General features: G+C 39.4%; 1 protein-coding gene across 1 annotated transcript in view; it reads left to right on the top strand.

The window, feature by feature from the left end:
• Window positions 1-18,652, top strand: part of ULK2 (unc-51 like autophagy activating kinase 2) — a 38,209-nt gene that overhangs the window by 1,099 nt on the left and 18,458 nt on the right. Inside the window, exons 2-11 of the mRNA XM_064677925.1 lie at window positions 783-875; window positions 2,008-2,049; window positions 11,149-11,181; window positions 11,529-11,565; window positions 12,790-12,963; window positions 14,021-14,094; window positions 14,624-14,725; window positions 15,075-15,133; window positions 15,450-15,532; window positions 18,232-18,282. Coding sequence (XP_064533995.1) covers window positions 783-875; window positions 2,008-2,049; window positions 11,149-11,181; window positions 11,529-11,565; window positions 12,790-12,963; window positions 14,021-14,094; window positions 14,624-14,725; window positions 15,075-15,133; window positions 15,450-15,532; window positions 18,232-18,282 — 748 coding nt within the window. The remainder of the gene's footprint in view (window positions 1-782; window positions 876-2,007; window positions 2,050-11,148; window positions 11,182-11,528; window positions 11,566-12,789; window positions 12,964-14,020; window positions 14,095-14,623; window positions 14,726-15,074; window positions 15,134-15,449; window positions 15,533-18,231; window positions 18,283-18,652) is intronic.

Below are 18,652 nucleotides of genomic sequence, written 5' to 3' on the forward strand. Positions count from 1 at the left end.
TCTCCTTTGGGGATTGGCTGAAGATTTCTTAAATTCAGAGGTGTCTGGTTTCCTGGCGTGACTCGCTAATCGCCCCGGATATTCATAGTTACGTTATGGTTTCTCGATGCTGTGGGAGTTTATTCTGGTGTTGGTGCCTAAAGGGCTTTGCCTTCCAAAAAACACCCCGTCAGGTTTATCATCTTTTAGGATTAGGGCAGTGCTCGCAGCTTGGAGAGACACAGTGCAGTGATTTGGGGGTTAAAAAAAAAAAAGGGGGGGAGAAAGGGAAACAGGAACTTTAAAGGCCAATGGAGATCCTTGCACCTTACAAAGAAATACTTAATTTATATATTGTCTATTTATATGTTATCTGAAAATAAGCTTTCTTAAAACAGATTTTTTTTTGTGCAGTTTTCAGCTGCAGAGCGTAAAAAGGCCGTAAATGGGAAGTCCTTAAAGGAAAGTTAAAGTAATTCAGTCACTGCGAGAAGACTAAAAAGCACCACTACCAAAAAATAAATGGGATATTACTTGGTTTTTTGTTGTTGGAGGGTTTTTTAGTGCTTTAGAATCCATTAAAATGCAATGTAGCTGCAGCTGGATTTTAATAGCTGTCTGAGCTATTGTGGAATGAAATAGTTCTTGATGGTGTCATGTGATGTAGAAATCACTGTTGGATAGAGGAGGGGTGATCTTGCAACTTTTTCTCAGTGCTTTACCAGATAGTTGTTGGAGGATAAAGTTAAAAAAAAAACAAAAACAAACCAAAAACTGACAATACAATTTTTGTTTGTTTCCAGAAAACTGATTGGGAAGTAGCCATAAAGAGTATTAACAAAAAGAACTTGTCAAAGTCACAAATCCTACTCGGAAAAGAAATAAAAATCTTAAAGGTATGTTAATATGCAGTGATTTTTAAAGCTGCTTTGCTTGAAAAGGAAAAGACTTCTGACCTAGTTCATTCCAGGTCACTGGTGGTATCACGGTAATTGCTATTGTACTGTTTGTTTCTTTGTTACTAATCCAGAAATAAAAAGCCAAAGGAGAAAAAAAAAAAAAGAAAAATATACATATTTAGCTCTGGAAATGTCTCAGAGCAGGTTATGGGTGTGCTTTTGTGGTTAAAAGTGGAAAATTGTTGTAGAACCAGTCTCTGTGCTTTGCTTGTTGCACATGTGGAAAACTCTGTCCTTCAGGATGGCCAGTGTGGCACCTCTGCCAAGCAAATCATAGCTGAGGGCAAAACATCAGCCTTTGATCTTTCTTCACCTCTTTTTTGCCCGAAGATGCCTTGAAAGCTGAAGTCAGCATGCTGAATTTGATTCCTGAAGCAATCTGCCCACTTCTGAGTTGGGTTAATTGGCTCAAAACATGTAGTGTGGCTCTAACAGAGGGAATGCAACAGAGCATCGTTTGGTTTTTCAGTGCTGTTTTATGGAAACATCTCCCTGGATGGTCATTTAATATTCTCTGCTTCCTTTCCATGTTTCCAAGCCTCTTGAGATACATCACTAGTTTATATACCAATATATAAGTATTATAGTATATTTGTTATACCCAGAAATTGCAGTGTTTGGTCTATTAGTGTGCTGCAAGTACTTAGCAAAGAGGTGGTTTTTTGAGCAGTTACAAATAATTGCTTGAGCTGTCCCGTTTCATTTGATGTTATTGGGTTTGATTTCCTTTGTATTATGAAAGCAAGAAATTGTGTAAGACTAGAAAATTAATTCTTGTCAGTTTTCAGGGCTCATTAAAGGATCTTGTGCTCCAGTACTTTCTGTAACAAGTCATAGACATTAAGTTCTGGAACTAAATGTTTTTATGACCTCTGAAGATGTTGCCTAATTTGCTATTCCTGTAAATATTGTCTAAATAGCTGAGATTTCCTCCAAATTCCATCAGATGGTCTTAAAAAGATTCTCTTAGATTATCACTAAATCAGCACTATCAGCAAATTACATTTAAAATAATAATAATAATAACAATAATAGCCTATTTCCATAATACAAATATTTTGTTTTACAGGAACTTCAGCATGAGAACATTGTAGCTCTTTATGATGTCCAGGTAAAATATATTTTGATGCCTTTTTCTTCATTAAAATTTGCTTAGGACAATGTAATGCATATAACTGTATAGAACAGAAAATTTTGAATGGCCATATATTTGTCATCAGTCTGGTGTTCAGAAAAAGCAAGTGGCAGCCTGAGAATCTCTTCAGAGGCTGTTTGTGTAGTTTGGTTCTGTCTCCAGAGGAAAAGCACCAGCTGGGCTGGGAGCTCTTGTCAGTGGCAGGAACTGTTCTCCTCAATTAGCCTTGTTTTAATTTAATTGGAAAGTGGGTGTTTGTGGATAACAACTGGATACATCTGAAGGAAAATGTGCTGGTGGGATCTGAATGGATGGAGCAAGGGACATTAAGACAATCAACATAGTTAAAATAGTTGTAGACAAGGAGCAGCATCTTGGAGATCTCTGTAACAAAGAAATGTGTTGTGTAGTCCTGTGTCATGGTGAGGAGGAACTGAAGTAGAAAACCATGATCACACATGTCTGTATCCCTGTTGCCTGTGTTCTAAAGGACAGGATGAAGTATAAAAGCCTAGCAGACACTTGGATCTTTTCAAGTAGGAGAAATAAGTATTAAATTGCTTCAAATTGTCTTCCTCTCTTTGTTCCCAGAATTGTGCCTGATAAGGTGGAGGAGTTGGCTCTCTAGGCTATCTAGGGTAGAGTGTTCTACTTAGTAGGAAGTACATTTTTGTATCCTAAGGCCTGTGAGTTGTTGAGCAAAGCTAAATAAGACATGAGGTAGCTCATACAGCCATTTGTTCTGCTTGAATGAGAACTATACCTTCATCTCCTGGGCTCAATTCTAATTTTAAGTACAGAGTTACACTGATGAAAAAAATTACTAAGAACCACCCTTGGGGCATTGCATAGTTAAAGCAATGCAAAACAGACATTGTGACATTCTTCAATGTTTTCTGTCTTGGCACATTCACATCCTAAAAGGTTTTCAGTTTGTGTGTAACTGTGTATCTTTAGCTGTAGAAATCTGTGCTCATGGGACATACCTCAGGCAGGCTCAGGTTCTCCAGTGTCCAGGGCTACAGGGCATGTACTGACTTGTCTTGACTTTTGGTACAAGCAGTGATACTTGTGTAGCAACAGATTGTGCATCAGAACTTCCCATTGGGATGTGTGTGGAGTCCTCTCTCCTCTCCCTCCCAGATCTTGACTTCAAAATTCTTCATTCTGAAGGATGTTATCTGCTCTGAGAGGGAAAGTATGGTCTCTTGTGCTTCCTGAGGAGACCAGGTTTTACTGAGTATTGCTAAGTGGAAATAATCCCTCAGCATCCTAAATTTAGTATATCCAGACATCTTAAAAGCAAGTGGAATTCTTGACTGAGGGCGTTGGTGTGTGAGCAAGCAGCTGAGTTTCAGATTTATCATTTACAGTTGTTTATATGTGAAGATTCCTTGGTAAGCTTTGCAGCTCAACCTGGGGGGAGTTGACTAGATCTGTATTTTGATGATTTAACACTGTGTATCTTCTGAGCCTTGGAGAGACTCTTGTTCTTTTAATTTATGCACATAGGAGGAGAGGACAGAGCCCTACACTTGTCTATGGTTTCTTTACCTAAAGGTTATTTATAAACATAACTTTCATGCTTTTTCTGTTGTACCACAGGAAAGGGTGTCCCTAGAGTTGACAGAACTTCTGGAATGATCAGTGCTGTACTCTCCATTTGAGAGAGGGATCTTGCTGCTTGTCACCAACTGTTGTGTTTAAATAAAACAAACAGTTAAAGCAAAGAGAAAGGCAAACCTGTGTCTTGTACCTTGATATATTTCAAATACATCCATGGCAAACACAAAACTTGGCAATATGATGATGCTACTTCTATAGAAGAAATTGCTTTGCAAAATATGGTCTAAAGAGTGTGACACTTGCACAAAAGAGCTTTTCCCTTTCTGAAGAGGGCTGTGTTTGTGAAATACAGACCTCATTAACTTGTGTGATTACATTAATTTATAACCCAGCAGGAACAAACACTATGCAAGGCATTCTCATGTCTTGTAGGCTGTTACACCTACTAATTTTCTTTAGCATTTCATCTTCTAGCATGTGCTGCCCTTTTTGTTTGCCATGGCATTTTGAACACAGTGATGTAGTACAGCAGATAAGACTTTAGGATTTCAAGCAATTTCTAAGTTTACAGAGGCTATTTTTTTCTCTTGGTGCTAGAGCCAGTGGAGTCTGTGGCACAGTAGCAAGTTCTCAGTGTGACTGGGAGTCTGTTTTATTTTTGTAGTTCTGTTGGTCTGAAGTTTTTCTTAACCTTGGACAGTTTGAAATAAAAAAATGTTTCAAATGCACTGTTTGAACATTTAGCTGAATAATCCAAGAGCTGAGCTGGTTGGTCTTCAGATAGAAAAGGTGGTGTGCAATGAAAGTGGCAAAACTAAGTGAAAAAAGTGTAAATTGATTGCAATGAAAAGTAAATATTTTTACATCTCCTAATATTAAATGAAATTATGCTTACTGGCAGTACTTTGAAATTAAAGCTGTATCCCTGCATAGCAATTTGTGAATGAAAGGGTGGGTAGTTATTTTTTTACATATTGCAAAAGGCTGTGGATTGATTTTTTGCAGGAGGTGGTTACATTCCTTCTCCTTCATCTCTCTTCGTTTATGGTTGTGTTCCTGTTGCATGATCAGTGGACCAGTCACACAAGTCAGCATAATAAAGACACATACAGCATTAAGGTTTTAATTAGATCCAAGAAGAACTTGTGGCCCTTTCTGCTGATAGTAGAAGAACATTTTAAAACCTCCTACCTTGCTGATGCTACACCTCCTGTGAATACCATTTTGATGTGTTCCTAGTATGTCTGGAGTCCAGGGGGTTAAATTACTAGAAGTGCCCATTCATCTGGAGACACACCCGAGTGAACTGGTGTGTGTTAATGCTGTGCTTTGGTCGGCAGAAAAACCTTTTGTTCTGGAGCCAGCACGATAATTGCCCTTGATTTCTGTAAGGTGGTTTACGTGCAGCACTGGCAGGTTGGAGCTGCAGATAAGCATTTTATGTAAGCAGAGCACACCACTGCTGTTTGTGCCATCTCAGGAGGCCAGGGAGCTGCATGGTGGTGCCAAGACTTAAGGCATTTGTGGAGATGCTCAAATATGAACCCTCCATCTGTGAGAGGCAAACGTTTTGCAGTGGCAGGGCTCTGGAAAACAGTCAATGTGCAGCTCACCTTTAAATGTGAAATTAATTCTTTGTGAAATGCTTTAAGAACCCTCAGGTAGAATGGATGGATAGCAAGATGTAACCTGTTAAAACATTTTTCCCCTGTCTTCTGGGCAGGAGTTTGATAGTCTTTCATTCAAGAATAAAAAAAATCCTGAATCTCTAAAATAGTACAAAGATCCAGCTCTTTTCCCATGGTGGTGCTGTGGGATGTCATTCATCCTGCAAAAGAAGATCAATCTAATTGGGGAAGTGGAGCCCTCTGTTTTCTCAAAAGCAAAAGGAGTCTAAAATAACCTCTAACTCGCCAGCATAGAGTACACTGAGATCCTTGGATAAAGTATTCTACTGAAGTATGAAGGTATCACTAAGTTATTTGGAATGTGCTATATTTAGGGCATGAATTTACAGTTTTGTGCAGTCCATGATCCCAAGTGTGTGCTGAGTAGAACTAATCTCACACAGTGCCAGACAGTGCCTGTTTTAGCAAATAATTTAATTCAAGACCTCTCTAGAATGTCAGCCCTCAGAATGAAAGCCTGTAATGTATCTTGGAGATAACGTTTTAGGAGAGTGAATTAATGTCTTCGCTGTATGGAGCCTGAAGTTTGCTATTTGAACAGTAGTTTAGGGAGAACTAATTTCTAGAGTGTTATTGGAGAAGCAGTATCTGGACAGAAATGGTTTCTTGACTTGGCTTGTTGGTACAGAGCAGACAAAAGGACTGCAGCTGCTTCTGCTGTCCTTGGAAGCAGTGAAAGCCAGTGGGAATGAAGCCAGTGGTCCTTCTGGGACCTACACCTCACCCTTTGCTTATACACAGTGCCCAGGAGTTCTTGCTAGGGATGCTTATGGAAGGAACTTGTGCTTTTACCAGTGGGAATTAAATACCTCTGCTTGATTTACCCAAGGGCTGCAGTTGGTCTGGTAGTGTTGCTGATGGTTCTTGAGATATTTGCTTAAGCATCCTGTGTGTGCTGATCTCAGTGTGTCTCAGCTTTGATTGCCTTCATACTCTCATATAGCTCTTTCTGAACTATTGTCTTTTCAGTGAGAATGTCTCAATATCTTTAGTTTTCCCCCCTCAGCTCCTTGCTTAAGGCCTTTGTGTTTGTCAATATCCTTCCTCACTCTGTGTGGAAATAATCCTATGGGAACGTGCTGTTCAGATAAAAAGGAAAATCCTGCCCTGTAGACACTGTGAAGGTTTTGAAACACTACCTGGCAGCTGATGCCAACTGAAAAGTTGGTTATGATGGTATTAACCTGTGAGGAATGACACCAGTGTAGATGTTGGAGGCTGGGGACAACCAGTTAGAATTTGTTCTGGCCCCCAGAACCAAAGAGCTGGAGTGACTGCACGGTCCTCAGCTTACCTGCTGTGCCTGGGTGCTGTAATGTGAATTTCAGAACTGTTTCAGAAGGTTTTCTAGTAGATGAGTGTGTTAAACCTTAGGTATGCTGAGGGCAGTTCTACCTTTTCAGTCCCCTTCCCCACCTCCCATATATGTTATTTAAGTGCAGCATTTCACAGAACAGCAAATGAATGATCTGATTATTGTGGTACATTCCTCCATGGCTGATTGCTCTTTTATGTGAATAATTGGCAGCATGCACCCTACCTGAATCCTACAGGCACATATCTAGTGACATTTAGTCTGAGGCTTAGCATGTAGTCAGAACTAACAAAATGTTCACTGCTTGAGGTGACAGGAGCTGAACGTGGTAGAAGTTGCTGCTGTGGTGCACTTGCAAAGTGAAACAAGAGCATCTGTAATGCAGTGAGAAACAGCCTTAAAAAGGTCTGGGCCAGTGCTTTTTTTACTCTATCATTAGAATTTTTGCCAAATGTATTTAAAACTCCCCAAAAAAAGAAAAGCGTGTTCCTGGCCAAAAAATTATATCCAATAATGCACAAATTAACATAGCAGAAAATTAATCAAATAATAGCAGTGCACAAGCTGTCAGATTAACTCTTGTGCTCTAGGGACTCCCATCATAAACTGCAGCAGACTTGGAGCAAAAAGAGAGTATTTATTTGCCACAGTTCCTGCTTTGGCAGCTCAGTAAGCTCCTTGCAGACCTTCAGCTTGTTCTGAAGGAGTGCTTCCATCCCAAAATGAAATCTAGGGAATGTTTCTGCCAGTACACTGCAGTTCTAGCAACAGCTATCAGAAGTAACCATGGATGTTTTGACTTCTTTTTTTCAATTAATGTTTTTTAAATGGAACTACTTTGCTGAGATTGTGACTTGGGATAAAACTTCCCATCTCTCAGGACAGCTGTTGGAAGGCTGGGATTAAAACATAGCAAATATGTTGCCTCTTAACCTTCTTCTCTTATGTTTATCTGTTGGCTTTCCTGATTGTAAATTGGTTTCCTGTTAGCCTTTGCTATATTCTACTTCAGCTTGCAAGTAAAACCTAGATTCAGGATAAGAAGGAGCAAAAGTAGGTTTTTGTCAAGAAAACTCTAAGCAAAAAAGCAAGGCACACTGGGCAAAACTGCTTGGTGATTGTTGCAACACAGCAGATATTTGTTTTGCTTGATTGTTTATCTAGGTAGTACTGTAGGTCAGAACAACTGCAGTGATTTTATGATCTATACATTGATGCAAATTTTTGAAAGCTCTGTTATCTGTTTCAAGAAGCAGTTTAAAATAACTTGCTAGATCAGCTTTATTCCTGAATGTTAGATCTGAAACATGCTGGTTTACTAAGCTTTCCATTTTTGAGCCCTTCACTCTGTTTAGCAAGTCAACAGAAATCACAGGTCTGGGGAATGGTGATAGGAAGAACTTTATTGTTCAGCAAAATAATTTAGAAGGGAAAAATGTGTCTCCAGAATTGACATGTCTTTTCTAAATATATTCCCCACATGGAGATCACTTTCCCAGTCAGACTGGCCAAGAACTGTAAGGTAGAATCTGAGCAACTGTGAAAGGGTGAACAACTTCAGCTGTTTTGAACTAAAAGTTGTTTTGATGGGATATTGGAAAGTGTTTAGTTATGAGTTAAAGTTGGTGCAATTTTGTGGCTGGGGAGATTGGTACCAGTACTGTGCAAACTATTGCTTCCTCAGTATGAATTAGATAGGACTTCTGAGTCTGGGAAAATGTCTGTGAAATCTCTTAATCTGTTCTGCTGATTTAATAAAAAAGGATTATCCAAGCTACAGGAAGGAAACACACTCTGCTTCTTACTATGACTTTACTCAGTCACTTGACTCATTTTTTTTTTTTAGTCTAGAATATCAGTCCAAAAAAAAAAAGGGTGAGTAGTGCTATTTGAGGGAAATCCAGTGTGATCTGTAGGAATTACTTTCTGAACAGGTGAGGGCTGGTGCTACAGGGCAAGTCATCAGCTCCATGTTTCTGAAGAGAACAGTTCATTTGAAAGGACTTTGTTTCCAAGGGGATCCAGAAAACACATTCTCTCAGCTCTGTGATGAATAAATGTCTGTCATGAGCTGAGCGTTACATCCTGCCTTAAGCTGCTGTTTTTGTGCAGTGCTGAGTGGAGGCACTGACGCTGTGGAACATCTCTCTGATTCATGGGATTGCAATGTTCGGGTGGAAATCCACTGGCTGAGCTGCTTTCTTGTCCCTGCAGAACGGGCAGTTTCCCTGCTCCTTAGCTGGGCTGTTCTTTTGCACATCACAGTTGTCCCTTAAGTGAAATGATCCTCAGTTGGCAGAATTTTCAGTTCAGTAAATTGGGATCTCAGAGTTGCTGTTTGTCGTTTTTGGGGTTCCTGAAGGAAAGTGAGATTCTGTCTTGGAAGGTGGTGTTGCAAAGGAACATTTATCATTGTGTATTTTCAGTAACTTGCAGAGCAAGTAATTACTAATCTTTTTCTGCTTTGATGTATGCACTTTGGTTTTGAGGTGTTTATAGCAACGTAAATTATGGTTCATGTTGGCCACAGCTGTTACAGAAACATTGAACAATTGGGACTTCCTGAAATGTGATCTACTGCTGCTTTAATATTCTGTATTAGTTGGAGTTTGCCTTTCATTCCCAACAGATTTGATTAATGTTCCTAGAAACCTGCTTTCTTGGAAGCTAATTTTCAAATGTAAACAAATCTTCAATGTGCTTGATGTTCTGGGCTGGAAAGAACCTCAAATACATTTCTGTAACACAGACACGAGTGACTAAACTAAATGTTTCCCAAAAGTGAGGCAGCCCCATCAGTTCATCTGGCACTGTATTACAGTTATATGTAGTTATCTGGACATCTGTATCTGTGATGGATTGGTAGAAATTGGCTTTATTGGGTTGTGCCATCCCTGAGCTCTGTGCTGTGTGTGGATTTAGGGTTGTTGGTTTCTCTGGCTTGGGCTTGTGGGCCCATTTTTACTTTTATTTTTCTTTTTCTTCACCTGAGCTGTCAGTGAGCCCTGGAACACAACACTCTGGTGGCAGTTCTTGCCAGTAGGGACAGATTGAACATGTGCTGAACTTTCAGTGCAAGCACTGAGAAAGGTGGCTGAGCTCACAGCATTTATTTTGCAGTGCAATGTCCCTTTTGACTTTCTTGTGACACTGTTCAGCAGAATACAGTCAGACTGTCTGCAGATCCACTTCCCACTGGGACATGTGCCTGACCTTGTCTGGTGCCATCTCGCTCTTTTCCTTCAACTGTCTTAAAAACATATTTTCCCACAATCTGTCAACCTTTGTTGAAGTTTATTTTTAAAGGGAAAGGAAGGTAACATACTGTGTAACTAAAAGCATCATCCTGTTTAGTGTATACTGCCCTTATGTTTCCTTCCAGTTCTCTTTGTGTTCTTTCCTTTCAGCCTTAATCAGCTCAGAGGGGAAAAACGCTTGTACTTTATAAAAGCTCTCAGAGTGTCTTCAACTTTGTAGGCACAGCAGAACTATTTTATGCAGGAGACTTTGTGAAAAACAATATTGGTCATTGGCATTGGCAGGTCGGCCCTTTCTCCCATCACACAAAATAAATATTTGGAATAAGGCTGAATGTTTTTATTACAGTAGGTTTAGGCACGTATTTTTTTTTTACTGCATTTCTGTGGAGTGTGTAGATAATTTCCAGTAGAAATTAGGTAATCTGTCTTTCAGGAACTTTTCCCTAGTTACAGAAGAGGGAATTGAGGTTGCAGGTGGGTCACGGGAGGTCAGTGCTTTGGAAGATCTCAGAAGGATGAACTCACATCTCTGCCACGAGGTGCACTGAAGGGAGATGCTTCTGCCAGTGACTCACTGAGGGAGATACTTAACAGAAGTATCCATGAATCCTGAATTAATTATCCTACAATATAGCGTTTGGGAATCAGTTTATTCCACAGTTAACTGCTCTGTGATTCCTGCCTGACCTCGGCTTGTCGGATGGCAGAACCAAAGCTTGTTTCACCCAGGAGTGGGGAACATAACCTTGGAATTCCTCCTTAGAAAAAAGTGGTTGTCATGGCCAAATTGTCCTGTTTACAGTTTGTAATTCTGTCAGTTGATTTGACTAAATATCACTATCCTGTTAGTGATTGATTTCAGTGGTGCCTGGTAGCCAAAGTTTGTTTATTTGTGAGGGTTCTTCATGGAGAGGTGCTGCTGGTGGAGCATCCAAGGCAGGTGAGAGCCAAGGGACACATCAGTGGAAAATGATATTTCTTAGTGTAGGATGCTCTGTCAAATGATTGCTCTAGTCTTCAGGTTATTGTCTGGTGATTGATTTATTTCTTTTTTCCGTATGCAAACATTTTTGGAAATGTGAAATATTTAATGGTGGAGAATGTGCACATTTGCTACCTTCTGAAACAGTGGCTTTAACATCAGATTTCTCAGTGATTGAAACATCTCACTTTATACCTGGTAAGCACAGGTACAGGTTTTGTCTTCTCACAGTCTTAAATCTGTTCTCTTCTCCTTCTCTTTTAGGAAATGCCCAATTCTGTCTTTTTGGTCATGGAGGTATGTGTTAACATGTATGTTTGTTTCTGGTTGATTTTAAAGACTTTTAGACAAAACTACTCCTTTGCACAGCTGCAAACTAACCATGACCTGTTGAAAAAGCAGTTCTGAAAAGTGGATTATGAATTTCCTGTGCCTCACTAAATTTACCAGCACAGTTTGATGCATAAATTATTCAGTTTCATTTTATGAGTATTGATGAAGTGTTGCACCTCAAATTGTTAATTACAAATAATAAGGCAAACAGCTGGAAAGGATCTGATTTTCATGAAAAGATTACAAAGTAAAAATGATGTAACCAGTATTTCAGTGCTTGTGTTTTGAATAAAACCCTTTGTTTTCAACAGTACTGCAATGGTGGGGATTTGGCAGATTACTTACAAGGTAATTGATGGCTGTTTTTCCCTATTAAAAGGTTATTGCATTACATGTTTTTATTCTGTATTCCGGATATCTGTTGGTGCTTCTCTGAGATTTTTTTTTTTTTGCTTGTGTTTTAAATACTGGTGAATGAGGGTACATGTAATAATGCACAGACAGAAAATGAGGGTTTTTTTAGCCACAGCTGAATGTAACATTCCCTTATTTGTAAATGAGGGAGAAGCTGTAGCTAACCATTAGTAGCATGCTGAAAATTGTGTGGGTTTCTATTTCTAAAATGGCATTTTGGGGGCTGCTCCCAGTGTTTTGATTCCACCTGCTTTCTTTTCCAAGATGTGAACTTAAAAATGCTGAATTACATAATAATGCTTTCAACAGAGGCAGTGCTGGCTTAGGAGAGATTTTTCATGGCTCTGCCCAAAGCGAAAAGTTGCAGAATCATGACAAATGGATTCCTTTTACAGATACAATTCTGAGCAGAGATGTTAATCTTCATACTTTTCTCGATGAAAATATTCTTCTACTTGCTTTTGCATCTCAGGATCTTGAAGGAATCTTTTTGTGCACAGCCATTGTTATGGTAACTGTGTATATTAAAAGCCTAATTCACTTCCCATTAAAATCTTTGGAAAGACTTGCACAGTGAAACCCAGCTCCTGTGTTCAATACTTCTTCAGGCTGCAGAATGAGATATAATACCTTCTGAAGAGACTTTGAAAAGTCCATCTTATTTTTTCCCCTTTGAAATAAATTTTATAATGGGTAGAATTTCTGAGCAGAGTGGTTCTCTGTATCCCTGTAATCATTTGTTTAAAGGACAAGGTTTATGGCTTCAGGCTGTAACATGATTTTTGGATACACTTAATGTGAAATTCTTTTATTTTCTTGTCTCCTTTGCCCTTTGAGCAAGTTTAGGATTTAATGGTGATTGGGAAGCTTTACAATTAAGATGCTACTGAGTTGAATAAACTACTGTAAAAATAGATAATTCAGAGCTCTGTATCTAGTGTAAATCTATGATGTATATATTTTTGGAAGAGTATATACATTTGTAGAAAAACACTGGAGATTGGATTGTTCTGCATGTAATTCAGTCTGATTTGATGGCAATTCCCTATGATACAGTTGCCTTCATTATTTTCACAGTTGATCACTGTCAACTCTTATTTTTTGCCCGAAGATACTGATATTTATTTCCTCACCTGCCCATGTGTGTGTCATTCCCAGCTAAGGGGACCCTCAGTGAGGACACCATCCGAGTGTTCCTGCAGCAGATTGCAGCTGCCATGAGGATCCTGCACAGCAAAGGCATCATCCACAGGGACCTCAAACCACAGAACATCCTCTTGTCCTATGCCAGTCGTAGGAAGTCAAGTGTCAGTGGCATTCGCATCAAAATAGGTAAATGTGCTTTTCCTTGGTTGAAAGGTGAATCGTTGTTGTTGGATTGTTTCCCTGCTCAGTAGTGTCTCTAGTTAAAGCTCAGAGGGTGGGCTGGGTATGGTCTGTATTACATTGATGCAAGTCTGGAATGATGAGCTTTATGCCCTGATGTAGTTTCTTGAATCATAAAGACCTTTATGAATCTGCAGGACAAAGAAACCTATTTAGCTGATGTTTCTCATATCAAACTATTTTAATTAGACCTAAGTTTGGAACTTTGGAAGCTTGGAGTAGCCTTTAGCACATTTCAAGATTGTGTGCATGTCCAGGCACAGTTCCAGCTGTTTGCTTTTTTAGTGGTAGACCCTCCTAAGGGTTATTTGAGGCATTTAGAAATGTAGGTTATGACCTATTTTTGTCAAAGGGAGGTTTGGCATTGTAACTGGGGAGAGCTGTTAACTGTTCAGGATACTATCAAACTCCTCTTTGAGGCCACTTCAGGAGTTTTAATCTCTCTCTGTTGTCTGATAAGTGTCCATTTAAAAATACCTTGTTCTTAACAAGTTTCTTTTCTGTGCTTTTGCTCAACCAAAATCTAAGATCTGTTCCAACTTATTCAATCATCTGAACTGCACAGAGGAGACAAAACAACCTCTCTGTCCTTGATAGTTTCAGATGCTTTTGCCTACATGGAAAATTCAGGCATCTGAAACTTGACTACTTCTACCTGATGTGATTTCACTGGAGCAGATTGTATATTCATGATTCTTAATGAGCCATTTATATTTAGCCAGTGACTTTAATCCTTTCCTGCTGACGCCAGACCAGCCTCTCTGCAGCTGGAGAGGTGGCTGAGCAGCAGTTTGTGCAAATGATGTCACTGCTGTTTCTTGGCTTGTTTCTTTAGAAGGTGATACATAATTCTTTCGGGGTAACAAAGATTTTACTCTTCCATGTGGTTACCTATATATTAAACCTGCAGTTTTTCAGTCTCGCTGGTAATTGTAGCAGATGTCAATGTTAAAATTTGAAAAATTGTGTTTCTTTTTGTTGACCAACGTGTTTCTTTACACAGCTGACTTTGGGTTTGCTCGTTATCTGCACAGCAACATGATGGCTGCAACTCTGTGTGGTTCCCCTATGTACATGGTAAGGACAGCACATTCACATTGTGTTGCTTATCTCAAACATCCTCCTGCCAGAACAAAATAATTGACTGCTTGCAGATTGGCAGATGCCTGGTGTTGCTTCACAAGCATTAGGGGCAGTGTGCAGTTCCCCTTTCCACAGTTTTACTGCCTCTTTTTTCTTGGGATCTGGAGATTGTGATGGTTGAAATCAGAGAGATGTTGAACGTTTCTCAGTGGGTTTTTTTTGCCTACAAGGAGAACTGCATAAACCAAATAAATAACACTTGCCTCTTCTTCCCATATGTGCCAAATGCTGGATGCTTTCTCTAGAACATCAGCATTTCTAGTTTTCTCTGGTTTTGAAACACAGCTTCCATTTTAGATAGAACTGTTACCTCTCAAGTCATGTGATGCATGTTAAAATGTTAATTTTCTCTTGCAATAAAGTGGTCTCTGTTAATACTGCTCTGGCAGAAGATCTGTAGAATTCATACTGCTGTGGCTTTGCTTTATTGTTCTCCCTTCTGAGATCTTGCTGTTCTTTCCAGGCCCCTGAAGTGATTATGTCTCAACACTATGATGCTAAAGCAGACCTGTGGAGCATAGGAACTGTGATTTATCAGTGTCTTGTTGGAAAACCACCTTTTCAGGTAGCACTTTATTTCCTTTTTCCTCTTTCCAGTCTGAAGGACATTGCCAGAGCTCTTGCTTCTTGTCATGAAAGTAGAAGTAAATGATGGCTGAGTGTAGTGTTGATGCCAAATCACTTGAGAATACCAAGGGAGAAGGTGCTTATGCTTAATCTGTGTCACCAGTGTGTTCAATCCAGAGGGAATAAATAAATAAGGATACTCAGTGCTGAAGTCACTGCTATGCTTCGGATTTTCTCCTTCAATGCCCCTCTGCAAAAACCTCTTTTACTGTGTATGTATGTGTAGGTACAAAAGCTGTTTTCTCCATGAAACTGAGCTTTAATTAATCTACATTTTTATTTGACAGGCCAATAGTCCTCAAGATTTGAGAATGTTTTATGAAAAGAACAGGAATTTGATTCCTAGGTATGTCACTGTGGCCTTTCCTGTCGCTTACCCTTGTTGACTGAACACTTTGTCATCTTTGGGAATGCCTGGGATTCATAGAATTATTTGCTGTTGCCATCTTTACAAGGATGTAGTGTGATACCAGTGACTCGTGTTGCATCTTGCCTTCCTTGTACCTGGCTGAGTTGAAAGGGTCCTGTACTAAGGCTGTAGAACACAGGTAGTGATGACTTAGGGACGTGGTGGAATGCTGATTTCCTGAAATTCAATGTGCTATGCATTATTTAATGCATGCATTAAATTTAATGCATGTTTTACCTCCTCTTGTGTGCAGTATTCCTAGAGAAACATCAACTTATCTGGCTGACCTGCTGCTGGGTTTGCTTCAGAGAAACCAAAAGGATAGAATGGACTTTGGTATGTATTTTTTTTCTCTTGCTCTCTTGACTTTCCTTGTTAGTTGTATTCATGTGACCAGAATAATTGTCTTGACCTTTTGTCTGAAGCCAATTACATGAAAAGTGAAGTATTTTTTTTTCTTCTCAGTTATCATGAAGAAAGCAGAGTAGCTAAAATAAATCATTGGATAACTACTGTCAGGACTGTCAGTATTCAGTGATGCACATAAATCCTGACTTTGTTGTTGAGTAGGGAAATATAAATCAGTTTAATTCTTTCAGCTGTGCCCATCCCTTCCAATGTTAACTGATATACCTTAAATTTCATGCCCCAGTTGTATTTCTGTTGCTTTAACTGGTGGTTTGGCTTCAGACTGGGAACAGATATCTCTGATGTCCATGTGATTGCAGAAATGTAACAGAGCACTGGAAGAACACACTTAAAGTTGCTTTAAATGTTTTTCTCCTGTTCTTTCTCCTTGTAGACTGTAAATATCATTAACAGTACTAATGGGGATCCAAGCTATGTATGTTTGATTTGACCTTCAGAGCTGTTATGTGTGGATATCTGACGTCAGTGAGAGATGTGATTTACACCAAAATTGTTTCTATTTGCAGAGATGAGTTCCTGGTATTGTGCTTAGGTATTGCTAAGTGTAGAGAAATGTTTTCACAGGGTTGTTTTTTTAAGCCCCAAAACATTAGAAACAACAGCTTTGTATTTCTTTAACTCCCATAGTTTGGAGGTTAAACCTGGTACCAACTAGATGGATACCCTCAACAAAAGTGGACTTGTTTGGCTCCAGTTTGCTGCTGTGTTTGGCCTTTTCTCTTTAGCTGGAGACCTTTGGTTGCAGAACATTGTTCTAACTTAAGATTTCAAGGCCTCAAATCCCTGCTGTTGAATCCTTCAAACTGGTTACAACTGTTGCCTCTTCAAGATTAGTCAGCAGTAGAGTTGAGATTTGTATGTGTTTCTGGATGGTCTGTTACTCACTTCTGCCTCAAAAAGCCTTTGTGTTGCTGGGCTTTTGGTTGCCTATTACTGCACAAGCAGTAATGCTTTTTCCTTCTTTTTGTTGTTTTTTTAATGCAAACTCAGGCAGGTTTTTTAAAAGACCTCTGTTGAAAAGTTAAATTTTGACTACTTCTTCTTAGTTGCATCTATATGTCATGATATTCGTGATGGTTATTTAAATTTAATAGCACTATTTGTTATTGCAGTTTTATCATAGCTGCCAGGAAATGTTAATTTTAAACTTTTAGTTCAGATCCAGAAAAAACTCACGGTAATTGGGTAAAATGTCACAAATCGTGGTGACAGTATTCAGAGGTCAGTGTATAAATCTGTATGTGTAGAAGAAATAATACATCACAAACATGGGCTGTGAGTAATTGATTCCACTTTGCACTCTGGGTGTGCTGATCCCTACAGTTTCTTCAAACATGGGAAATTCACTGTATCATTTGGGGTAGTGGGAGAAAGCATTTGTGCTTAGAAAGAAAAATAGAAAGCAGAATGGCAGTGATGAAAGTCATGTTTTCCTTGGCTGAGCCACTTCAAGGGCCTCAAAGGGGCTGCTCTGGAATGTGCTTAGCAAAGGGAGTGAAAGGGAGAGTGTGTAACTGAGCCCAGTTGCCTGTTGTTAAAGTAAAAATAGCTTTGGAAATCTTGTTGATCTTCCAGCAATATAAAGTAGAACAGCAGGTGTTGTACAAAAGCTCGGGAACACCTGATCCTCGTGTTAAAAGTTAATAATTACATTGTCCTGGCATTGCAGCTGAACTCCCTCCCTTATCAGGCCAGGGGGGAAAGTGTTGCTGAAGGCAGGGGAGATACTTCAGGCCTCAGATTCTTTCTCTGTTTTGTTTTGTTTTTTTTTTCTCCTTGTTATTTGCTCACTCCTGAGGAACAGCATTGTTTTTCCTCGGGTGTTAGAGCATTAAAGTTCACAAAGCTCAGCAGCTGGATTTCACCAACCCTCAATTTCCCTGAGCTGGCTGAACGCTGCTTCTTGTAGAACAAAACTTTCCATATAACCTGGTAGCCAACTGGTTATGCTCAGTTAGAAGTACCTCAGCATATCCACTTACAAAAATAAAGCAAAATGTTTCTATTGTAACAGCAGCAAGTTAATTGAAGAACTTGTTAAAGAAATGGGGTTTAAATCTGCTTTATGCCATGAAACGGCTGCACAGGTCGTGTTCTGCTGTTGGGGAGTGGGAAGGGGAGTGGCTGCTGCTCTGCTGTGATTTTTGGCCACCTGAGGTGTAGCATTAATGGGTTCAAAAATAAATGTCAATCTTTGGGAAAGGCAGAAGTGAAGATACTTTCAGTGTCTGATGTGAAAGATGCTCACTGTTCTGAAGAGCAGACTGCAACTGAGTTAGTACCACACAGGACATAATTTCCTGGGGAGTGTAGGAAGGCTTCTTGTGTACATGATTCTGAATTACTGGGGGATATCTGATGACTGCACTTAAGTCTGATTTGCCTTGCTGACTGATGTTTGAAGTTACTCAATTGATTTTTGTTTCCTTTCCAAATACTATAGCAGCACATAACATAGAAGGCTTTAATCTTTTATAAGCTCTTCGCCCTCTGGCTCTGAAAGGTTGATTCTGGGAAGGCAACCATTTATCACCCTCTGCAATATAGTCTGTAAATCCTGTCAGTTGTACATTTACTCACAATGGTGGTTGTTTCTTGTTCTACAGAAGCGTTTTTCAACCACCCTTTCCTGGATCATGTTTCAACAGTCAAAAAATGTAAGTTTTGGTTTTCCACTTATTTGTGTAAATGATGAATGTTGGGGGCTGGAAGGGAGAAGGATCTGCCAAATATCACACTAAGTGTTTATGAGACATTTTCCTCAGTCTGCCTGTTGTTGTGCTCTATTGTAGCCTGAGTGTTGAATCCTTTCTTGTATTGTGCCAGCTGGAAATGTGATACTTATTTACAAGTTCCTTCGACGTTTCAACTGAACTTAAATACCCTCGTGTGACTGAGGATGTGCTGTGCTTATAACTTGTGTAAGGTTTATGAATGAGAAGCAGTGAGGAAATTTGTTTGAAATTCAGCCTTTCAAAATCTTAATCCCATCTTTTTTTTTTCCCCCCTCTGGGTTTTTCCCTCCTC

This window comes from Pseudopipra pipra, chromosome 21 (genome assembly GCF_036250125.1).
Source record: "Pseudopipra pipra isolate bDixPip1 chromosome 21, bDixPip1.hap1, whole genome shotgun sequence".
NCBI lineage: Eukaryota > Metazoa > Chordata > Aves > Passeriformes > Pipridae > Pseudopipra > Pseudopipra pipra.